The following is a 17,266-nucleotide window of genomic DNA, read 5'->3' as shown; positions in this document are numbered from 1 at the left end:
GATAAACTGTCTGTAGAAGTTCGCAAACCCCAAGAAGCTTTGAAGTTGACTCCGGGTTCGCGGCGCTTCCCAGCCCAGAACATCTTTTACTTTCGCCGGGTCCATCTCAATCCCCTGACTGGATATCCGGTAGCCAAGGTAGTCCAGCTGCTCCCGATGAAACTCGCATTTTGATAGCTTCAAGTACAGCTGCACCTTCAGCAGTCTCTGGAGCACCGTGCGCACCAGGCTCACGTGCTCTGCCAGGGTTTCGGTGTAGATGAGGATGTCGTCCAGGTAGACCAGGACGCCCCAGTAGAGTAGGTCGTGCAGCACCTCATTTATTAGCCACATAAACACCCCTGGGGCCCCTTTTAATCCGAATGGCATCACGGAAAACTGGTAGCTTCCGAGCGGCGTGTTGAACGCCGTTTTCCACTCATCTTTTGCGTGGATCCTGACCCTAAAGTAAGCTTCGCGCAAGTCCAGTTTTGTGAACACCCTCCCCTTGGATAGGTGCGACATTTAGTCCCTAATCAGGGGGAGGGAGTATTTGTACTCAGTGCTGATTGCGTTCACCCCTCGGTAGTCCACGCACATCCGGAGCGAGCCATCCTTCTTCTCCCGGAATAGTACCGGGGCCGCTAATGGTGACTTCGCGGGTTGGATGAATCCCCGTGCTAGGTTCTTTCTATGAACTCCCGCAGAGCCCCCATCTCCCTCATTGACAGGGAGTACATTTTCGGTTTGGGCAGCTTTGCCCCTGGCTCTAACTCGATGGCGCAATCACTGGGTCAGTGTGGAGGGAGCTGGTCGGACTCCTTTTCCCCGAACGCCACCGCCAGGTCTCGATATTGCCTCGGGATTCCGCCGCTCCTTGTGGGTTCCCCGGACTCTGTCCCTCGTTTTGCAGTTGTTCCGCCAGTCGCCGCTGCCTTCCCACGCCTTGGGATCGTAGCGAGTCTCTGGGGTTCCGGCGCTGCTCTTGCTGCTGTTGCCTGCTGGGTCTCAGGCTCCGTCTGCTCTCGTCTCGCCTCCCTGTGCCTTGGATCCTCCACTTGCCCATCTGTGGTTGCGGTCGCGCCCGTCGCCACGTCCCGGTCCCGTCTGCTCTCGCACTCCGCCGGCCTCTCGACCCCGAATCGCACTGCCTCCGCCGTGCAGTCGACCCGTGGGTTCCGTCGCCGCAGCCACGCCAAGCCGAGCACCACCGCATAGTCGGCCACCGGGACCACCACAAATCTTAGTTCTTCCCGGTGGCTCCCGATTGTCATCTGGACCGGCTCGGTGTAATACTGAGCTGCCCCCCCCCCCGCCAGCGAGCCGTCTAGCTGGCTGAATGCAATGGGTTCCCGGAGGTGCCTCAGCTGTAGTCCGAGTCCCGAGACCACAGCTGGGTGCATCAAGCAGTGGCTGCAGCCTGAATCCAGCAGCACCCGCAGCTGTGCCTCCCCTCCGGATCTCACCCCCCGAATGTGTATCCTCACCCGGAACGGAGGGCAGTCCTCATCCCCGATTGGGTCCGTGCGCCTCGGTTCCCCTGCTCGCACTGGGACGCCATTCAGTGCGAGCGCGCCTCGTTTCCCGCCGGCTCCGAGTCCTCTCCGGAGGACGCCATCTCCGGGGTCGACCACCCCATCAGTCCTCTTTTGGTCACGGCCGCCATTGCACTCTTCCACGGTCGGTCACCGCCCCTTTTCCCGGTAGGGCGCGGGGGCTTGACTCCGGGCCGTGGTGAGGCTCCTTCCTGCTCCGTCGGGCACTGCGCCGCTCGGTGGCCTCTGCCTTTGCACCGGAAGCACAGGTTCGGGGTTTTGCTTGCCTCTCGCCCCCCGGTGGACTGCCGCCGACTGCTCTGCCTTTCCTCTGGGGGTCTCTCCCTCGGCTGGTCACTCGTCTGGTCCTGTCGCCTTGCACTTTGTTGACTCTGCCGCCACGCTGATTCCGCCGTTCCGGCCAGCCAGATCCAATCTTTCACTGTGGACGGGTCATCCCGCCCCAGTGCCCGCTCCAGGATCTCCGGATTGAGCCCCCTCTTAAAATACTTCACCCTCAGGGAATCTGGCCAGTCCGTGAGCTTCTCTACCAACCTCTGGAACTCCAGGGCGTACTCCGATACCGACTTGTCCCGCTGTCTGAACTGCAGGATGTCCTCCTCAGCCCGCTTGGTGCTCAATGTGTCCTCGAATCTGTCCCGGAGCGCCTGCATGAAGTTCGGGAAACTCCGCAGTTCCTCCGCGTTGGCGTCGTATAGACCGATCACCCAGCTAGCCGCTTGGCCGTCTAACAGCTCGGCCACGTACGATCCTCTATCCTCGTCCCTAGCGAATAGGTGACCACCCCTCTGCATGAAACCCCTGACGTGCGTCAAGAAGTGCGGCAGCTGTTCAGGGTCCCCTGAGAACTTCCCGGTGATGCCTCGAAGTCTCAGGGCGTCCGCCGCCCGTCGGTCCACCGACCGGGGCATCGTGGGTGGTGCCGGCTGGGTTGCCGGGCTGCCACCCCTGTTGCTCGTGCCATCGCTCACCGCCGATGGTCCCGCTCTCTGTAGCAAGGTTTGGAGCATCGCCTCCACGGCGTCTAGGCGCCGCTCGATCGTCTCCTCTAGTCGGGCGAGCTTCTCGTCCCACTCGCGGTTCCGGGCCCCCAAACCCCGGGTCATCATGACACCTGAGCTGTCTGGCCCTTGGTTCACGCACATCGACCACCACTCCATTGGAGGGTCCCCGGCCCTGGCCGCTGTCCCGTCGCTCCCGGGTGGCTCTGACCGTCCCTCCTTGAGTCTGGGTCCCTTGTGCTCCAGCTGACCCACGGATTCCTCGTCGCTGGTCATGCCTGTATTAGAAAGGGAAACGCTCCTCGGTGGCACCGGGTACCGCTAACGGTGAGTCCTGGCTTTATGTAAGGTTTGCCCCGTTCGACAGAGAAACTCCCGTGACATGTGCGGTTCACAAAAGAGGTTTACTCATGCGTAATGTAGCAGTCACAAGCAAAGCCAGGACTGGCTTGGTACAATTGCATCACTCGTTATATTCACCCCTTCCCGCGCTTTTTTCCGCCCCGCGATCGCGTTACCGCTGCGGATTATCGGCCCCCCAATAATCCCTCTTGATTGTCCATGATGGCAGGTTCGGTCAGGGTCCATTGTCCTTGATTGGCAGTCCCCCTCTGGCTTGGGTTGGTCCCCCCCCGTTACGTGCAAGCCCGAGGGTGCTGTGTTGCGCGGCGATCTTGTTTCGCTGTTTGTGGCCCCATTCATTGTTGGCTCACGCCGTTATCAGTGTATAGTTAAAACTTCTGCTGCGGTTTTCCTGTTTGGCTGGGCGCAGGTGGCCCGTTAAGTAGCGGCGCTTTCAGTTCCTCTTTTCCCCGCTAGCTACCGCCGGTGGATTCCGCGTGGTCTGGCTGCAAGCTTCCCTGAAGCCCCGTGCTTCCCTGAAGCCCCGTGCTGACCGAACCTGACACCTTTCAGAACTCTCCTAGCTGAGAAAAATTTTTCAATCTGCTCGCCTGAATTGCATGTTTAAGGTCTCCCCCGATATTTTCAGTGATATTTAGGTTTAGGGACCAAGGTGGCCATTCAATACGCTCCCCCAACACCTTGCTCAAAGCTCTAGTGATAGAAAATTGGCTGTGCTGAAATGAAAGGTTTCTGCCGTTAGTCCCTCACAGCACTCCATCAAGTTTTCACGGAACCATAAAGTTCTGCAGGAGACAGTGGAAAAAAATGGTTCAGACCATTGTCTTGCTGAACTGTCTCTTTTCAGCTTCAGTTCCTTCCCTGGCTTTGGGACTGTTCCTTCTAAGATATGTTGATATTTTGTTGAATCCATTCTTCCTTGTAGCCACACAATGTTTTTCAGGCAATGTTTGTCATAGATGAAATTTCTCACTGGGGGTGTTTAGTTCTCTCTCTTTCTCTCCCCTCTCTCCTTATCTATCACTCTATCTCTCTCTATCAACTATCTATCTGTCTATCTCTCCATCCATCCGTTCACCCATACTTCCCGAGCTTTGCAAGAGTGAATTATCCTCATTTTCAAATGCTCAGACAATTGCTTTGAAGAGCTCATGGTTGCTGAAAACAGACAAAACAATAATTGTAATTTGAGAGGTGGGAAGGAGCAGAGTATTTGCAAAAATTTCCAAAAGCAAGATTAGAAAAGGTCTTAGGAAGATCCTACAGGAAATGTTTGGACCCTGTGGTTTATGGTCAAAGAGGTGTTACAAACTACTGGTTGAAGTCATAGGATCATAGAGTTGGAAGGACCGTAGAGTCTGTCTAGTCCAGCCCCTGCTCAGTGCATCATCCAATGTTTTTCCAGACCCTCCAGCCTTTGCTTCCAGCAGCCTGTTCCACTGCCTGACATCTGGTACAGTCATAGCATTCCTTCTAACTTCTAGCACAAGCTGACGGTTTGATCAGGGTTGGCTCAACTTTTCCATGCAGATAGAATAGAGAATCCCTTGAGGTCTGCTCTGACCTCACAGCTTGACCGATTCATAATTCATCTTTACATATCAAGAATGTACACGTGTGGAAGATCTGGCCGCTTGTGTTTCTGTGGCCTCTTCTCATGCTCACATCTCTGCCATGGACCTCCATCCCCGTCCTGGTGGCCCCCTTTCCTCTCTGGAGCATTGCGCCAAAAATGGGGGAGGGGGGAGGGGGCTGAAAAGGAAAAGGGAGATAGAAATGAAATGTCAAGGGAAGACCCTGCTTGTAGGGGCTCTCGGCGAAAGTGTTTCTCACACCTGGGACCTTTAAGATGTGTGGACTCCAACTCCCTGAATTCCCCAGCCAGCCCTGCTTTATCTTAGCTTGGGAAGCTGAGAGCTGGGATTGCATGACACTGTTTCTCTTCCTTCCACCCGTCCCCTTGTGCACTGCAGCCTCTCCAGCCCAGCATCTGTGGCTACTACCTCACGCAGTTCTCCTTCTACTGCTCCTTGGTCATCATGCTGCCTTTTCAAGTGAAACGGACGGTGAGTGGTCTCTGGCGGAAGAGATCGGTCCGGCTGGTCAGGAAGCCCCATTCGGATCCAGGAGGGAACACGGTTCCTCCTTTTGGCCCACAACCAGCATTTGTGCCTTTCAGTCGATTTAAGTGGCTGCCCATCTCACTAAGGAGACTCTGGGCGGCTAATTTTAAAACTGCAGAATCAATCAAATGAAGAGAAAAAGTGAAAAACAAGGGCACTAATTTGGTGTATCTGCAGATGCAAAACATTCCACGCTAAACCCCTTCCCCATAATGGGGGTGTCTGGCCCCCACGAGCAGCCGCAAAATCCATCAGTTGAATCCTCTCACTGCAGGACCTTCGTGAGCAAATTGTCCACCATGCAGCCACCGTCTTCCTCATCAGCTTCTCATACTGCACCAATTACATCCGTATCGGTTCGGTTGTCATGATTCTACACGATATTTCGGAATGTCTCCTACAAGTAAGTTAATGCTCAGGGACACTCTTCCCCAAGAAGGAAGAACAGATTATTCTCCTTCCTCTCTTTCTGAAAAATACTACTTCATTTTCCTTTGGAAAGAGGAAATAAATCTAGAAAGGAATTTATACCAGCCTTCCTGCAGCTCTCCAGGTGTGTTGGGACAGGCTAAATTATGGGTGCCGTAGTCCCAATTTGAAAGGCTTGTTTGAAGGAAGAGAAACAAATGCCTAAACAATTCAGAGATAGCATCAGCGTGCAAAGCGATTCAAGCTGGAATTGTTTCATATTTCAGATGCCCAGTTTTCAGTCTGAAACAATGACTTTGCACTTGTTCTCCATTCAGCACCGGAGGTTTGGAACAGGTTTGAGCTGCTGGAGACTAAGACAGGCTTGTAAGCTAACCTATGGCCATGTTTCTCTTGGGCATTTACATATTCCCCAAACTACAATTCCCAGCATCCTTCGTGGGAGAGAGAAGATGGGCGCTGCAGTTTAAATGTAGAGAAACCTGAACCCGAATCCTGAAAGTCAAGTCCTTTCACAATAGGAACCTCAGCCGCTCAACAATTTCTGCTTCTTTCTTTCTCTTTTTCCCCAGTTCGCGAAGACGTTTAACTACCTGAAGTGGCAGAAGACTTGCAACACCCTCTTTTTCATATTCACAGCATTATACCTCTTCAACTGCCTGGTGATTTTTCCATTCAAGTACGTTTCGGGAATGCATGCAGAAAGGGGGGCGGGGTTTGATGGCACAGTTGCAGCGCCATCTTGACTTTTTTGACACCCCCACACACCTTGGGACACCTCAGCTTGTCATTGCTCTCTACAAGTAGCAGTTTGAACCTCCATGTAGCCCATCAAACCACCAGAAGTGGGAGGTGACATCAAGGCCAGGAAAACTCCTCAGGTTGCAGGAGTAGCAGTGATAATTTTCGGGAAATAAAAAGTCGGTGGTTGAGGGAGGGAGGGGGACTGAGGGACTAAACGGCCACAGAATGTCTCGTTTTGCAACTGCCTTGTTTCGCCACCATTCGCAGTTACGGTGGTGATGAAAAAGTCACTTTGCCACCTGTCCTTACATTGATGACCTTCGCCGGTCTGTAAAGCGAAGGAAAGTTGAAGGAAGATCTTAAGCGCATAGGCGGTTTCACTTAGCGACTTCTTTGCTTACCGACCCAGTTGCCGGTCCCAATTCTGGCTCCTAAAGGAGGACAATCTGTGCTCGTTTGGTGTGAATGAAGTGGACGGATATGGCCAATGAGTCATCTGGAGCTCTAACCTGCAGCAAAGCGATGCTTTATTTTAAGTGCCCCGTGTTTCCCAAATCTCTCTGTGCTTACACAATTTTCCCCAGAGTACAATGTGAGGCAGAGGCAAAGGTCCCTGCTGCATATAGCTTACAGCCTAAACCTCGTTCCGCCGTATTTATTAACGGTAACGACCAGCCTGGGCCCTCAACTGCAGCAGAGGTTGGGATACAGGACTTCTTAAGTTAGGGCTGTCAGCGCTGGAAACGCCTGTATCTGCATCTGAGCAGCAGAAGGAGGCGAAAAAGAAAACAGACCAGAATCTGCACCTTTCCTGCCTCTTAGTGGCTGTGCAGATGTGCGCAGTCCCGATCGGGTAGCCCTGATTTAAGGAATGCCAGAAGCCTTGAGAAGCCATTGGACCAGGCAGAGCATCTATTATTCTCCGTTATTTCAACAACAATGTTGACTGAAGCCATTGAGATCATTAGTTCTCATTTTTGAAGCCCTAATACATACCGCCCTGCCAGAATTCCTGACCCGATTGATTATCCCAGCCTTAAACAGTGCTGAGAAGCAATACAAGCGTAACCCTTTTCCTCCTCCTTTTTGCACCCCCAAAGGATTTTCTACAACACGTGTTACTATTTCACGGAGCTCTTCCAGCCTTTTTTCGGCTACTACTTCTTCAACGCGCTTCTGATAGTCCTGTACCTCCTTGATCTCTTCTGGTTGTCCTTGGTCATTCGCATGGTTTATAGGTTCCTGATGCATGGCAAGGTAAGGGCAGAAATCGGGCACTTGGGAAGGGGGGAGACCAGAAATTGCTTTCCTTTTACCCTGCTGCACTTTCAGTTCCTCTCCGCTGTCGCGCTGGATGCCCGATTCTTTGGTTCTGCAGATCCTCGCTCTGCCCGGCCTCACGTGCCTCTCCTCCTTGTCACCTCTCATTTCTCCCAGTCTGAACTGTAGACTGTAAGCTCTGCGGGGCAGAGATTTGCTCTGCTCTGCTCTGCAAATTGCCCGCTGCCCAGATGCTGATCATGCAGTCAGTTAAGAGGGGGGATGGGAGAGGGAAATTCAGTGGGGGGTTCCTGTGCTGTCGATCATCCGTCCTGATGCTTGTGCAAGGCTGGTGATGCTTGTGCAAGGCTGTTGTTCAGTGTACCTGGGGCTGTCCAAGGATGGCACCTTTCAGCGCGGATGGCCCTCCCGGCCAGGACAGGCATCTGTTTGGCTGCCCCATGAGCTTGGGAAGAGCCAGGTCAGCTCCCCCACCCCTCCCACCCCCGTTTGGGCCCTGAGGAAGCAACAGGAGGCTGGATACCCCTATCACTGTCCCTGCGAGATGTCTGAGAAGGCCACACGTGGCAGCACCCACCCACATGTGAGTGGTGTCGGAAAGGAGGCAACATTCTGCCAAACGTTTTCCACAACCTGCTTGACCTGCATTGCTGAATCAAATAATTTCTTCTTGTCTTCACAAGACATGGAATTGTGAACTAACCCAATTTTGCCATCAAAACACAATGAGAAATAAAGCTGACCACAAGTGACATTAATTCAGCCCAGCACTCTGTGGGAATACCGCAATGAAGTTCGTAGCTGGCCTGGCTTGGCATGTGGGGTGAAGAGAACCTATCCTAGCGCTCTTTCTATTGCCAGCAGCCAGGCAGGAGTGTTGTGCTTGTAAGGTCCCAACAGCACCATGTACACATAAAAGGTGAGCTCGGTGGGTGTGGAAGGACTGGAAACTCTGCAGAGATGCAAAATACCTTCAGGAAATAACTAAAGGGAGGGATCCTCTGCTCCCCCACGACACCCAAGCAAGCACACTAAAACTGCTAAGAAACAGAATGGAGTCGCTGAAAAGGTGGACTGAACCGCTCCATGCTGCAGCATCTCAGTTGCAGGTCCCTCTTGCAATTTTCTAAGGAGTGCCACCATCTTTGTTTTCATCATACCAAATGGGTCCAAAAATGTACAATCCAGAGACCAGCTGAGGTCCAGCAGGATCCCTACTGTGTCCCTCAGCCCCAGAGCCTCAGGAGAGGGGGATGACCATGGTGGCATTTTTGAGGGTTTGGAGAGATGCCAGAGGTGAAATGGATGTCTTAGCCTTGCAGGTTGTTAAAGCCCCCATGCCCCCTTAAACTTGTGAACCCCTCGCCCCAAAGAGCCCTGGGCTTGCCTGCAAGCCACGCAACGCCTGGTGTGGCCCTCGGGTTGTACAAAAGTCACGCATCCCCAATGGAAGAGGCCAGTTCTGTGTCCCCCAAAGGTTTCCGCCCTCCAACGGACTCCAGCCGAGCAGGACCGAAGGGCGGCCACAGCTCTGTTTCTCTCTTGCAGCTGGAAAAGGATGTGCGGAGCGACTCAGAGGGCAGCGAGGATGAGGAAGAGGAAGAGGTGGACCAGAAGGCAGAGCAGAAAAACAGCAGTGTCGATCCCCAGCCCAACCCCCACCTGCCCTTCATCACCAAGCGAGCGCAGTTGGAACTGAACAGGGGGGCCCCTCCAGCAGCCACACCAAAGCCAGCCAGCCCCAGCCAGCTGAGCCCGTAATCACTGCTCCCTCCTGCCTTTCCCTTTAATGGTATGTGGGAATGACTTTGTGAGGTGGTGGTGGTGGTGGTGGTGTTGGGGTCGATGCTGGCTGGGGAATCATCAAAGAAGGGGGCATAGCGCAGAGCTGCATAACGGGCAGAGAAAGAAAGGAACCTCCCTCACTTATCAGGCTGTAAAAGAGATGGCGGGAGAATTGTACTTTCAGACTTGCAAGATTCTGTCAATGTAGCCTTACAATAAAATAGAATTAGCTGATCTGGTCGTGGTTCCTGTCTGGTCTACCTGGGAAGGCTGACGTTCCCTCTGCTTGCCTGAGCTCCTCCTAGGCCTAGAAGGGCATTGCTCAAGCCTCCCGGCCAAAGCTGTGTGCTTGGTTCAGTCACTCTTGCCTGATCTTCCGATGGCTGCGAGAGCAGCAGCGAGAAGATGCAAAGCCTCTCCAGATGATCGGCAGGATCTCTGGAGTGGTCCTCTTGGGTGGCTTGAAAGCTGTAGAATCCTAGCTCAGAACCCTTATGGGTGGGGTGAGTGAGGAAGATGTGGGTAGCCCAGTCCCAAGAGGGAGATAATGGTCACCCGAGTGATGGTGGAGTCTCCCGAGAGCCAGGGCCATGAGTTGGGCAGGGCAGCAAAGGCAGGGAGAAGGTCTGCATGGGGCGTTGGCATCTTGGATCATAGGCGAAGGCCCAAAGCCCCTTGTGTTTGGGGGATGTGGGCAGCAGGAGAAGAAGGCAAGGGGAGAAGGTGGCGGTTTGGAGGCATCTCTGAGAAGGACTACTGGAGCAGAGGCAGGTGGCTGTGGGCTTCCTCACCTGACTTGGGCCTGGAGGAGGCATCTGAACTTGGTTCTACCACGTGGGCCAGGCCACCTCCTCTCCAGGGGAGACGGACCCAATGAATCAAGATGGTATTTATTTATTTATTTATTTATTTATTTATTTATTTATTTATTTATTTATTTATTTATGGAGACCTGGGATGTAACGGTCACCTTCTTCTCCTGTAGCTGGAGCTGAGAATAACCTTTTTGTGTTGTTTTTTATAATTTAATTTTTTCAAAAGAAGCATAAAACACTAACCAAATTAAGATAAAAATAAAAAATAAGAAAAAGAAAATATTGAAAAAATTGAAAAAAGAAAAAACAGTAAAAGGCAAAAGTGCAGAAAAGAAAAAAAAATCACAAAAGAATTGACTTCTGACCCCCTCCACAAGGGATATAAGTAACAATATGGATCAAACTCTTGCTCTAATTTGCTACATAATTGCCATTATTTCGATTAATCCATTTTATTTCTAATAATCAAACCTATACAACATAATTTAATTTTTGTTTATCCCACAAAAAGTTTTTAAAAAATCAATCCAATTAACAGTAAAATTACCCAATGTCTTATCTCAGATCAAAACTATTAATTTCTCCATCTCGGCCAAGTCCTTCAAACTCACAAACCATTATTTCACTATAGATAATATCTTTTGTTTCCACCTCTATGCATTTAAAAACCTTGCTGCTCTCATATATAAAAAAAAAATTATAAATAATGTCATAGCCTTCCACCTTTATACATATCAAAACCTTACTACTATTGTCACGTCTAAGAACAAAAATTGCATAGATTTAATAACAAATATATCTTATCCTTAGTGAACTTTATACCAAAATCCTTAAAACATTGTCACTCAGCTCTGGTCATAAAAACAAATTCCATTAATAACTACTGAGAGCCTCAACATATTTGTCCAATAAATTCACTTTGTAAACCTTTGGTTTACTTTTAAAAAGCTTAAACTTCAGTCCTTTCTTTTAATGTCCCACCAGCTGGTTCCCCATCACCTGCTTGTCTTCTCCCAGAAGCATCTCCAATATTTTCTCTTCATCTCTTCCCAGGAACGGATGCAATACATTACATTTGCAAATCCAAAATAAAAAATCTTTCCAGATCACTCTTCTCCATTATTTGAATGTCCTCTTTGAACATTGTAACATCAATTGATTCCATTGGTGATTCCATTCTAACATCTTTTTCCATATCACCTTTTGGCCCTCTTAAGTCCATATTTAAACCCACAACTTCTTTATTCAGATCACCTTCATAATCCAACGTTTTTTTGAGCTCTAATTCCACATTTGGTTCAGTCTCCACCTTTCTTCCAAATTTAATCAACTTATCCACTTTTTCCTCTATCTTTTTCCAAGGGACTTAAATCCAGCTCCTACTGGAGCTAGACTTATTTTAGGAGGAGGTTATTTTATCTTCTAGCGGCTGCTGCAAGGGGCCTCTTTTAGCCATTTCTTCTTCTTCTTCTTTCCATTTAGACCACTAAAATGTATAGCCAGATATAGCTAATTGCAAGCGAAAGTGAACTGCAGTTCACCACGTCTGGTGCCTTTCAAGCTGAAATTGCAGGCGTGTGTGCTCACTTCAAAGGGATCACACAGGAATCAAGCTACAGTCTAGCTCAGTTTCTAAAGCCCCACCAATCAGCAGACAGAACTGAACAAACAAGAAACTTCCCCGGAGAAAAGACAAACCTGGTTGCTGCAGATGGAGTTTCATGAAAAAACAAACTTTTAACAAATAAATCTTCCTTTTCCACTACCCGTAAATTTTAAGTCTCTTTTGAATTACACTTTTCCTCCAGCCTTTTGCGAATTAATCAGCTCGATTTAAAACTCCATTTCTTCATTTAAGAATATAGTCCCAAAAATAAGGATAAGCCCCAAGAGATTTACTTATCTGTTGCGAAGGAAAGTCCGTCTGAAGCTCAAAAGGTTAGGAACCAAAGTCTTTAAGAAATGACAGTTGGTCAGCTCTAGTGTCCATTAAGGCTGCACCGCAGTGGCGAACAGAGACGGTTCCCTTTGCCTCCCAGCTGCTCGACAAGAGCTATTTGCAGAGGCTTCAGCCTCCGCGATTAGCTTTCAAGGAACAGCTGTCAGGAAACCAAATGGGTCGATTTCCTCCTTTATCCGGAGCATATTGGACGGCCGGCAATCCCGCTGCAGTGACATCTCTCCCTGTCATGGAGAGGTGTTTAAGCTGCCATGTTCCCACTGGAAGTCGAGAATAAACTCTTTTTGGACAAATGAAAGGGCTTCCCTTGCTCAGTTTCTTAACTCATTCTGCACTACTTTCCCCAAAGTGCAAAACAAACCTGAATGCCCTGTCATCCCAGTCGTAGCCTAGGATTGTGGGAAAGGTAGTCTTCTCCTCAAGGAGGCTCTCTTAATGATGTCACCAGGCTAAATCCTGCAAGCTGTCCTAAGCAGCAGCTTTGCAAAGATTTAGCTTCAGCACCCAATTTCATAAGGCATTCTTGGGATGAAGGAGAAATGAATTCAGTCTGCATTTTCAAGGGATGAAACTAATTTGCATTTCCCAAAATGAACGTCAACAGCAGTTTCACCACAGAGTTTGCAGGTCTCCAAATTCTATGCTGTAGTTGACCATTAAAAAAACAAAACAAAAATATTTATTTATTTATTTATTTATTTATTTATTTATTTATTTATTTATATTTCAAATTTGTCACCATCCATCTCACTACAGAGTGACTCTGACTGGTTTACAGTAAAAGCAGAATAGATATTCATTACAATAAAATAAATATTAATCAATTAATTAGAATACACTATAACAAGATTCCTTTATAATACTTCCAAGAGGGTGATGTTAATTACGTATTGATAAACTTGGGGAGCGTCTTCAAGGTGCCAGAAGCCCCCAGGGTTGGTTTTCTTTTCTCGCCCCACGCAAGTTGGCAGAGCCAGGTCTTCAATTCCTCCTGGAAAATTGGGAGGGTAGGGGCCCGCCTCACCTCTGGGGGGAGGGTATTCCATAGGGCAGAGAAGGCTCTCCTCCTGGGACCCGCCAGTCGACATTCTCTCACCGATGGGATCCGAAACATGCCGTCTCTGCCAGACCCGGTGGGATGGGTCGATGTAATGGGGGCGAGACGGTCTCTCAGGTACCTGGAAGCAAACTGGCACCCAATGCAGCTCCCACAGCAGAGGTGTTACATGTGACATCCTTGGGGCACCCAAAATTCCCCATGTGGCCACATTTTGAACCAGCTGTAGCTTCCGGATACTCTTCAAGGGTAGCCCCATGTAGACTGCGTTGCAATAGTCTAAATGAGAGATGACCAGCGTGTGAGTGACAGACCGGAGGGCCTCCGGATCCAGGAAGGGGCATAACTGGCGCACAACATGAAGTTGAACAAAGGCCCTCCTGGCCACGACTGCCACCTGCTCCTCGAGCAGGAGTCGTGAGTCCAGGAAGACCCCCAGATTACACACCGGGTCTGTCTGGGGAGTGCAACCCCATCGAGAACCAAAGATGTAAACCCCCAGATACAGAGGAGCCTCCAATCCACAGCCACTCCATCTTGCCAGCGTTCAGCTGAAGCCCATTGTTCCCCATCCAGACCTCCACAGCCTCCAGGCACCGCAAAAGGGTAGTCACAGCATCCCTCAGATCACCCGGGATGGAGATGTATATCCGGGTATCATCTGCATATCGACGATACCTCATCCCATGGTGGCGGATGATCTCACCCAGTGGTTTCACGTAGATGTTCTCTTCACGTAGTGGAGAGAGTACTGAACCCTGTGGTGCCCCACAACAGAAGGGCCGTGGGCTGGATCAACGCTGATTGGGACCGTCCTTGGAGGAAGGAGGTGAACCGGCACAAAACTCCCAAAGTCGGCCCAACAGGATATCATGGTTGATGGTATCGAAAGCTGCTGAGAGGTGAAGAAGAGCAAGGATGGACGCACTACCCCCATATCTGGGCCTGAAACCTGTCCAGATAATCCGTTTCCTCCAGGATCCTCTGGAGCTGCAACGCCACTACCTTCTCAACCACGTTCCCTAGAAAGGGGAGGTGGGAGACTGGACAAAAAGTGTCTAATATGGTGGGATCCAGCGATGGTTTCTTGAGGAGGAAAGATGGCTGGAAGCACCCCCTCCCTCAAGGATGAATTCGCCATCGCCTGGACCCACCCACACGTCACCTCCCAAGCGGCCTTGACCAGCCAGGAGGGCATGGGCGTAGTTGACAAGTGGTGGTACTGACAGTCCAGAGGACCTGTCCACTTCCTCGGGTCCAAATGTTCAAACTGTTCCCAGATAACAGGGTAAGTCCGTACCCTGGGCATCTCCATAGGCCATGCCACACGCTTGGTATCCAACTGGGAATGGATCTGAGCAATTTTATCCTCCAGATGCCCAGAAAACTCCTCTGTGCGGCCACTGGGCCCTCCTTTCCCAAGAGGGATCGGGTGATCTGAAACAGGGCCGTCGGGCGGCATTCTGCAGATGCAATAAGAGTGGAGAGATAATGACGTTTCATCACTCTTACCACCACAAGGTAGGCCTTAATAGCGGCTCTAGTCTGTGTTTGGTCGGGTTCGGTCCTTGTTTTCCTCCAGAGGTGCTCTAGATGCCTCTTAATCCTTTTCAAGACCCTCAACTCCTCCGTAAACCCAACTTCAGGAACAAGGTCTCACAACCGGCCACTTGTGGAGCAGTGCCCCTGAAGGCTCCTGGATGACAACTGCTACCCCTCCTCCCCCGCCCTGGGGTCTTGGCTGGTGCCACACTATGAACCTGGCTGGGCACATTTCCGAAAGGGGACCCCCACCTCAGGGCCCAGCCAGGTCTCACTGATGCATGCCAGGTCGGCCCGCTCCTCAGTGATCAAATCACATATAAGGGGGGCCTTGTTGTTGACTGCCCTGGCGTTAAGCAGCAGCAGCCGAAAGCCAGGGCCGCGGTGGGTCTGCTGCCCAGGGCCTGGATCTGAGTCCAGAGGGCCGGAAGATGCCACCAGTAATAAACACTGCGGGCGTCTCCCCTGAGAGCAGCCCGCCCTCTGACTCCTGCCATAACACCTATGACTGGCCCTAAATCCTCCAGGGCCTCCGATTCTCCCCAGTCTCGGACCTCCAGCTTCCCTAATTAGGGAATTAGGGAATCCCATCCAAACATACACTAACAAGCACTCAATCAATCGGGGTGGTTGTGTGCTCCCCGGCACTCCAACTCCTGCTCTCGGCACCGTAGGAGCCTTATCCCTCACCTTTACGCACTATGCCCTACGCACTGGCTTCCCTCACTGGTCAGTAGAGGGCAACACTCACCCACACATTCACACATCCACCGACGGATTGCCTCCCTGCCTGTCAGCCTAGGGAGGGAGGCCCAACTAACATCCACTGAAGGGACCCCAGCACTGTGCCTGGAATCGAACCCGTCGGCTTCCTAGTCGTTCGGGTGCCCTCAGGGGCCAAAGCCGCTGTTCGGGTGCCAGATTGCAAACCAGCTGTTAGGCCAATTTCCAGGCCTCGGGCCTTCGCCATCAGTCCCACTCAAACTGCTCCAGCCACCACTCCAGCTACAACTTGGGTCACCGGTAGTGCTCCAGTGCCAATCCAGCTGATTTTGGGGCCTGCGAAGAGGTCCAGCCTCAAGCTCAACTGACTTCTAGGCTGCCGTGGCCCAGACCTCTCGTCGGACTGTGCACTCACCGCATCGGCCGGCACAATTGCGGAGCTCTGCCCGGCCCCTGCCGAGCTCCGCCAACCTCTGGGCGTATGGGACCGAAGCATCAAGCACCCCCAAAGATCCCAGACTGGAGCAAAAAGTTCCTCCCTATAGCCAAGCGCTCTCCTTGAGCTCTTGCCGCTCCCCCCTTGCTGCTCCCCGTCTGACTCAACCACGGGGCTCTGCCCAGCCACACCGGTCCCGCCAAATTTTCCCAGGTACACAGGGCACGCCCAAAGTCTGCAGTTTGGTGTCCAAGCTTCAGGGCGCACAGGTAAGCTCTCAGGGCATTCGGGCATTCAGGTGAAGATCATAAAACCCGTAAAAGTATTCTTTTTGCCTAGATTAGTGCAGCGGCCCCTTCGTGGATCACTGCCTTGTCGTGGCGAAGGGGCTTGCGTGACTCAGTGGACAATATGTGGTCCACTGGAGAAGGGAATGGCAACCCACTCCAGGATCCTTGCCAAGAAAACCCCATGGACGATGTCAAAAGGCTAAAAGATATGACGCCGGAAGACGAGCCCCTCAGGTCGGAAGGTGCCCAACATGCTCCTGGGGAAGAGCGGAGGGCAATTCCGAGTAGCTCCAGAAAGAGTGAAGCGGCTGGGCCAAAGCCGAAAGGACACTCAGTCGTGGATGCATCTGGAAGCGAAAAGAAGGTCCGATGCTGCAAAGAACAATATTGCATAGGAACCTGGAATGTAAGATCTATGAACCAAGGCAAGCTGGATGTGGTCAGACATGAGATGACAAGACTGAACATCAACATCTTGGGAATCAGCGAACTGAAATGGACGGGAATGGGTGAATTTAATTCGGGTGACCATTATATCTACTACTGTGGGCACGAAACCCTTAGAAGAAATGGAGTTGCACTCATAGTCAATAAGAGAGTGGCAAAGGCAGTAACGGGGGCAGTAACCTCAAAAACGACAGAATGATCTCAGTGCGAATCCACGGCAAACCATTCAGTATCACAGCCATCCAAGTCTATGCCCCAACCAGTGATGCCGAAGAAGCTGATGTTGACCGGTTCTATGAAGACCTACAACACCTTCTAGAACTAGCACCAAAAAAAGATGTCCTTTTCATCACAGGGGATTGGAATACTAAAGTAGGAAGTCAAGGAGTAACCAGAATAACGGGCAAGTTTGGCCTTGGAGTACAAAATGAAGCAGGGCAAAGGCTAATAGAGTTCTGTCAAGAGAACAAGCTGGTCACAGCAAACACTCTTTTCCAACAGCACAAGAGATGACTCTACACATGGAAATCACCAGATGGTCAGTACCGAAACCAGATTGATTATATACTTTGCAGCCAAAGATGGAGAAGCTCTATACAGGCAGCAAAAACAAGACCAGGAGCTGACTGTGGCTCAGATCATGAGCTTCTTACTGCAAAATTTAGGCTTAAATTGAAGAACGTAGGGAAAACCACTAGACCACTCAGGTATGGTGACTTAGGTCATATTCCTTGT

General features: G+C 50.9%; 1 protein-coding gene across 1 annotated transcript in view; it reads left to right on the top strand.

The window, feature by feature from the left end:
• The window catches only part of LOC148214528 (ceramide synthase 4-like), a 34,398-nt gene extending 25,161 nt beyond the window's left edge, over positions 1 to 9,237 (top strand). The window contains exons 8-12 of the mRNA XM_088151045.1: positions 4,873 to 4,965; positions 5,297 to 5,425; positions 6,024 to 6,130; positions 7,296 to 7,452; positions 9,025 to 9,237. Coding sequence (XP_088007171.1) covers positions 4,873 to 4,965; positions 5,297 to 5,425; positions 6,024 to 6,130; positions 7,296 to 7,452; positions 9,025 to 9,237 — 699 coding nt within the window. The remainder of the gene's footprint in view (positions 1 to 4,872; positions 4,966 to 5,296; positions 5,426 to 6,023; positions 6,131 to 7,295; positions 7,453 to 9,024) is intronic.
• The last annotated feature ends 8,029 nt before the right edge of the window (positions 9,238 to 17,266 follow it).

Source organism: Python bivittatus, unplaced genomic scaffold (assembly GCF_059951505.1).
Source record: "Python bivittatus isolate LINGU-HERP-01145 unplaced genomic scaffold, Pbiv_v1 ctg000630_np1212, whole genome shotgun sequence".
Taxonomy (NCBI): Eukaryota; Metazoa; Chordata; class Lepidosauria; order Squamata; family Pythonidae; genus Python; species Python bivittatus.
The sequence above is the reverse complement of the archived record's forward strand: the minus strand, read 5'-3'. Positions and strand labels throughout refer to the sequence as shown.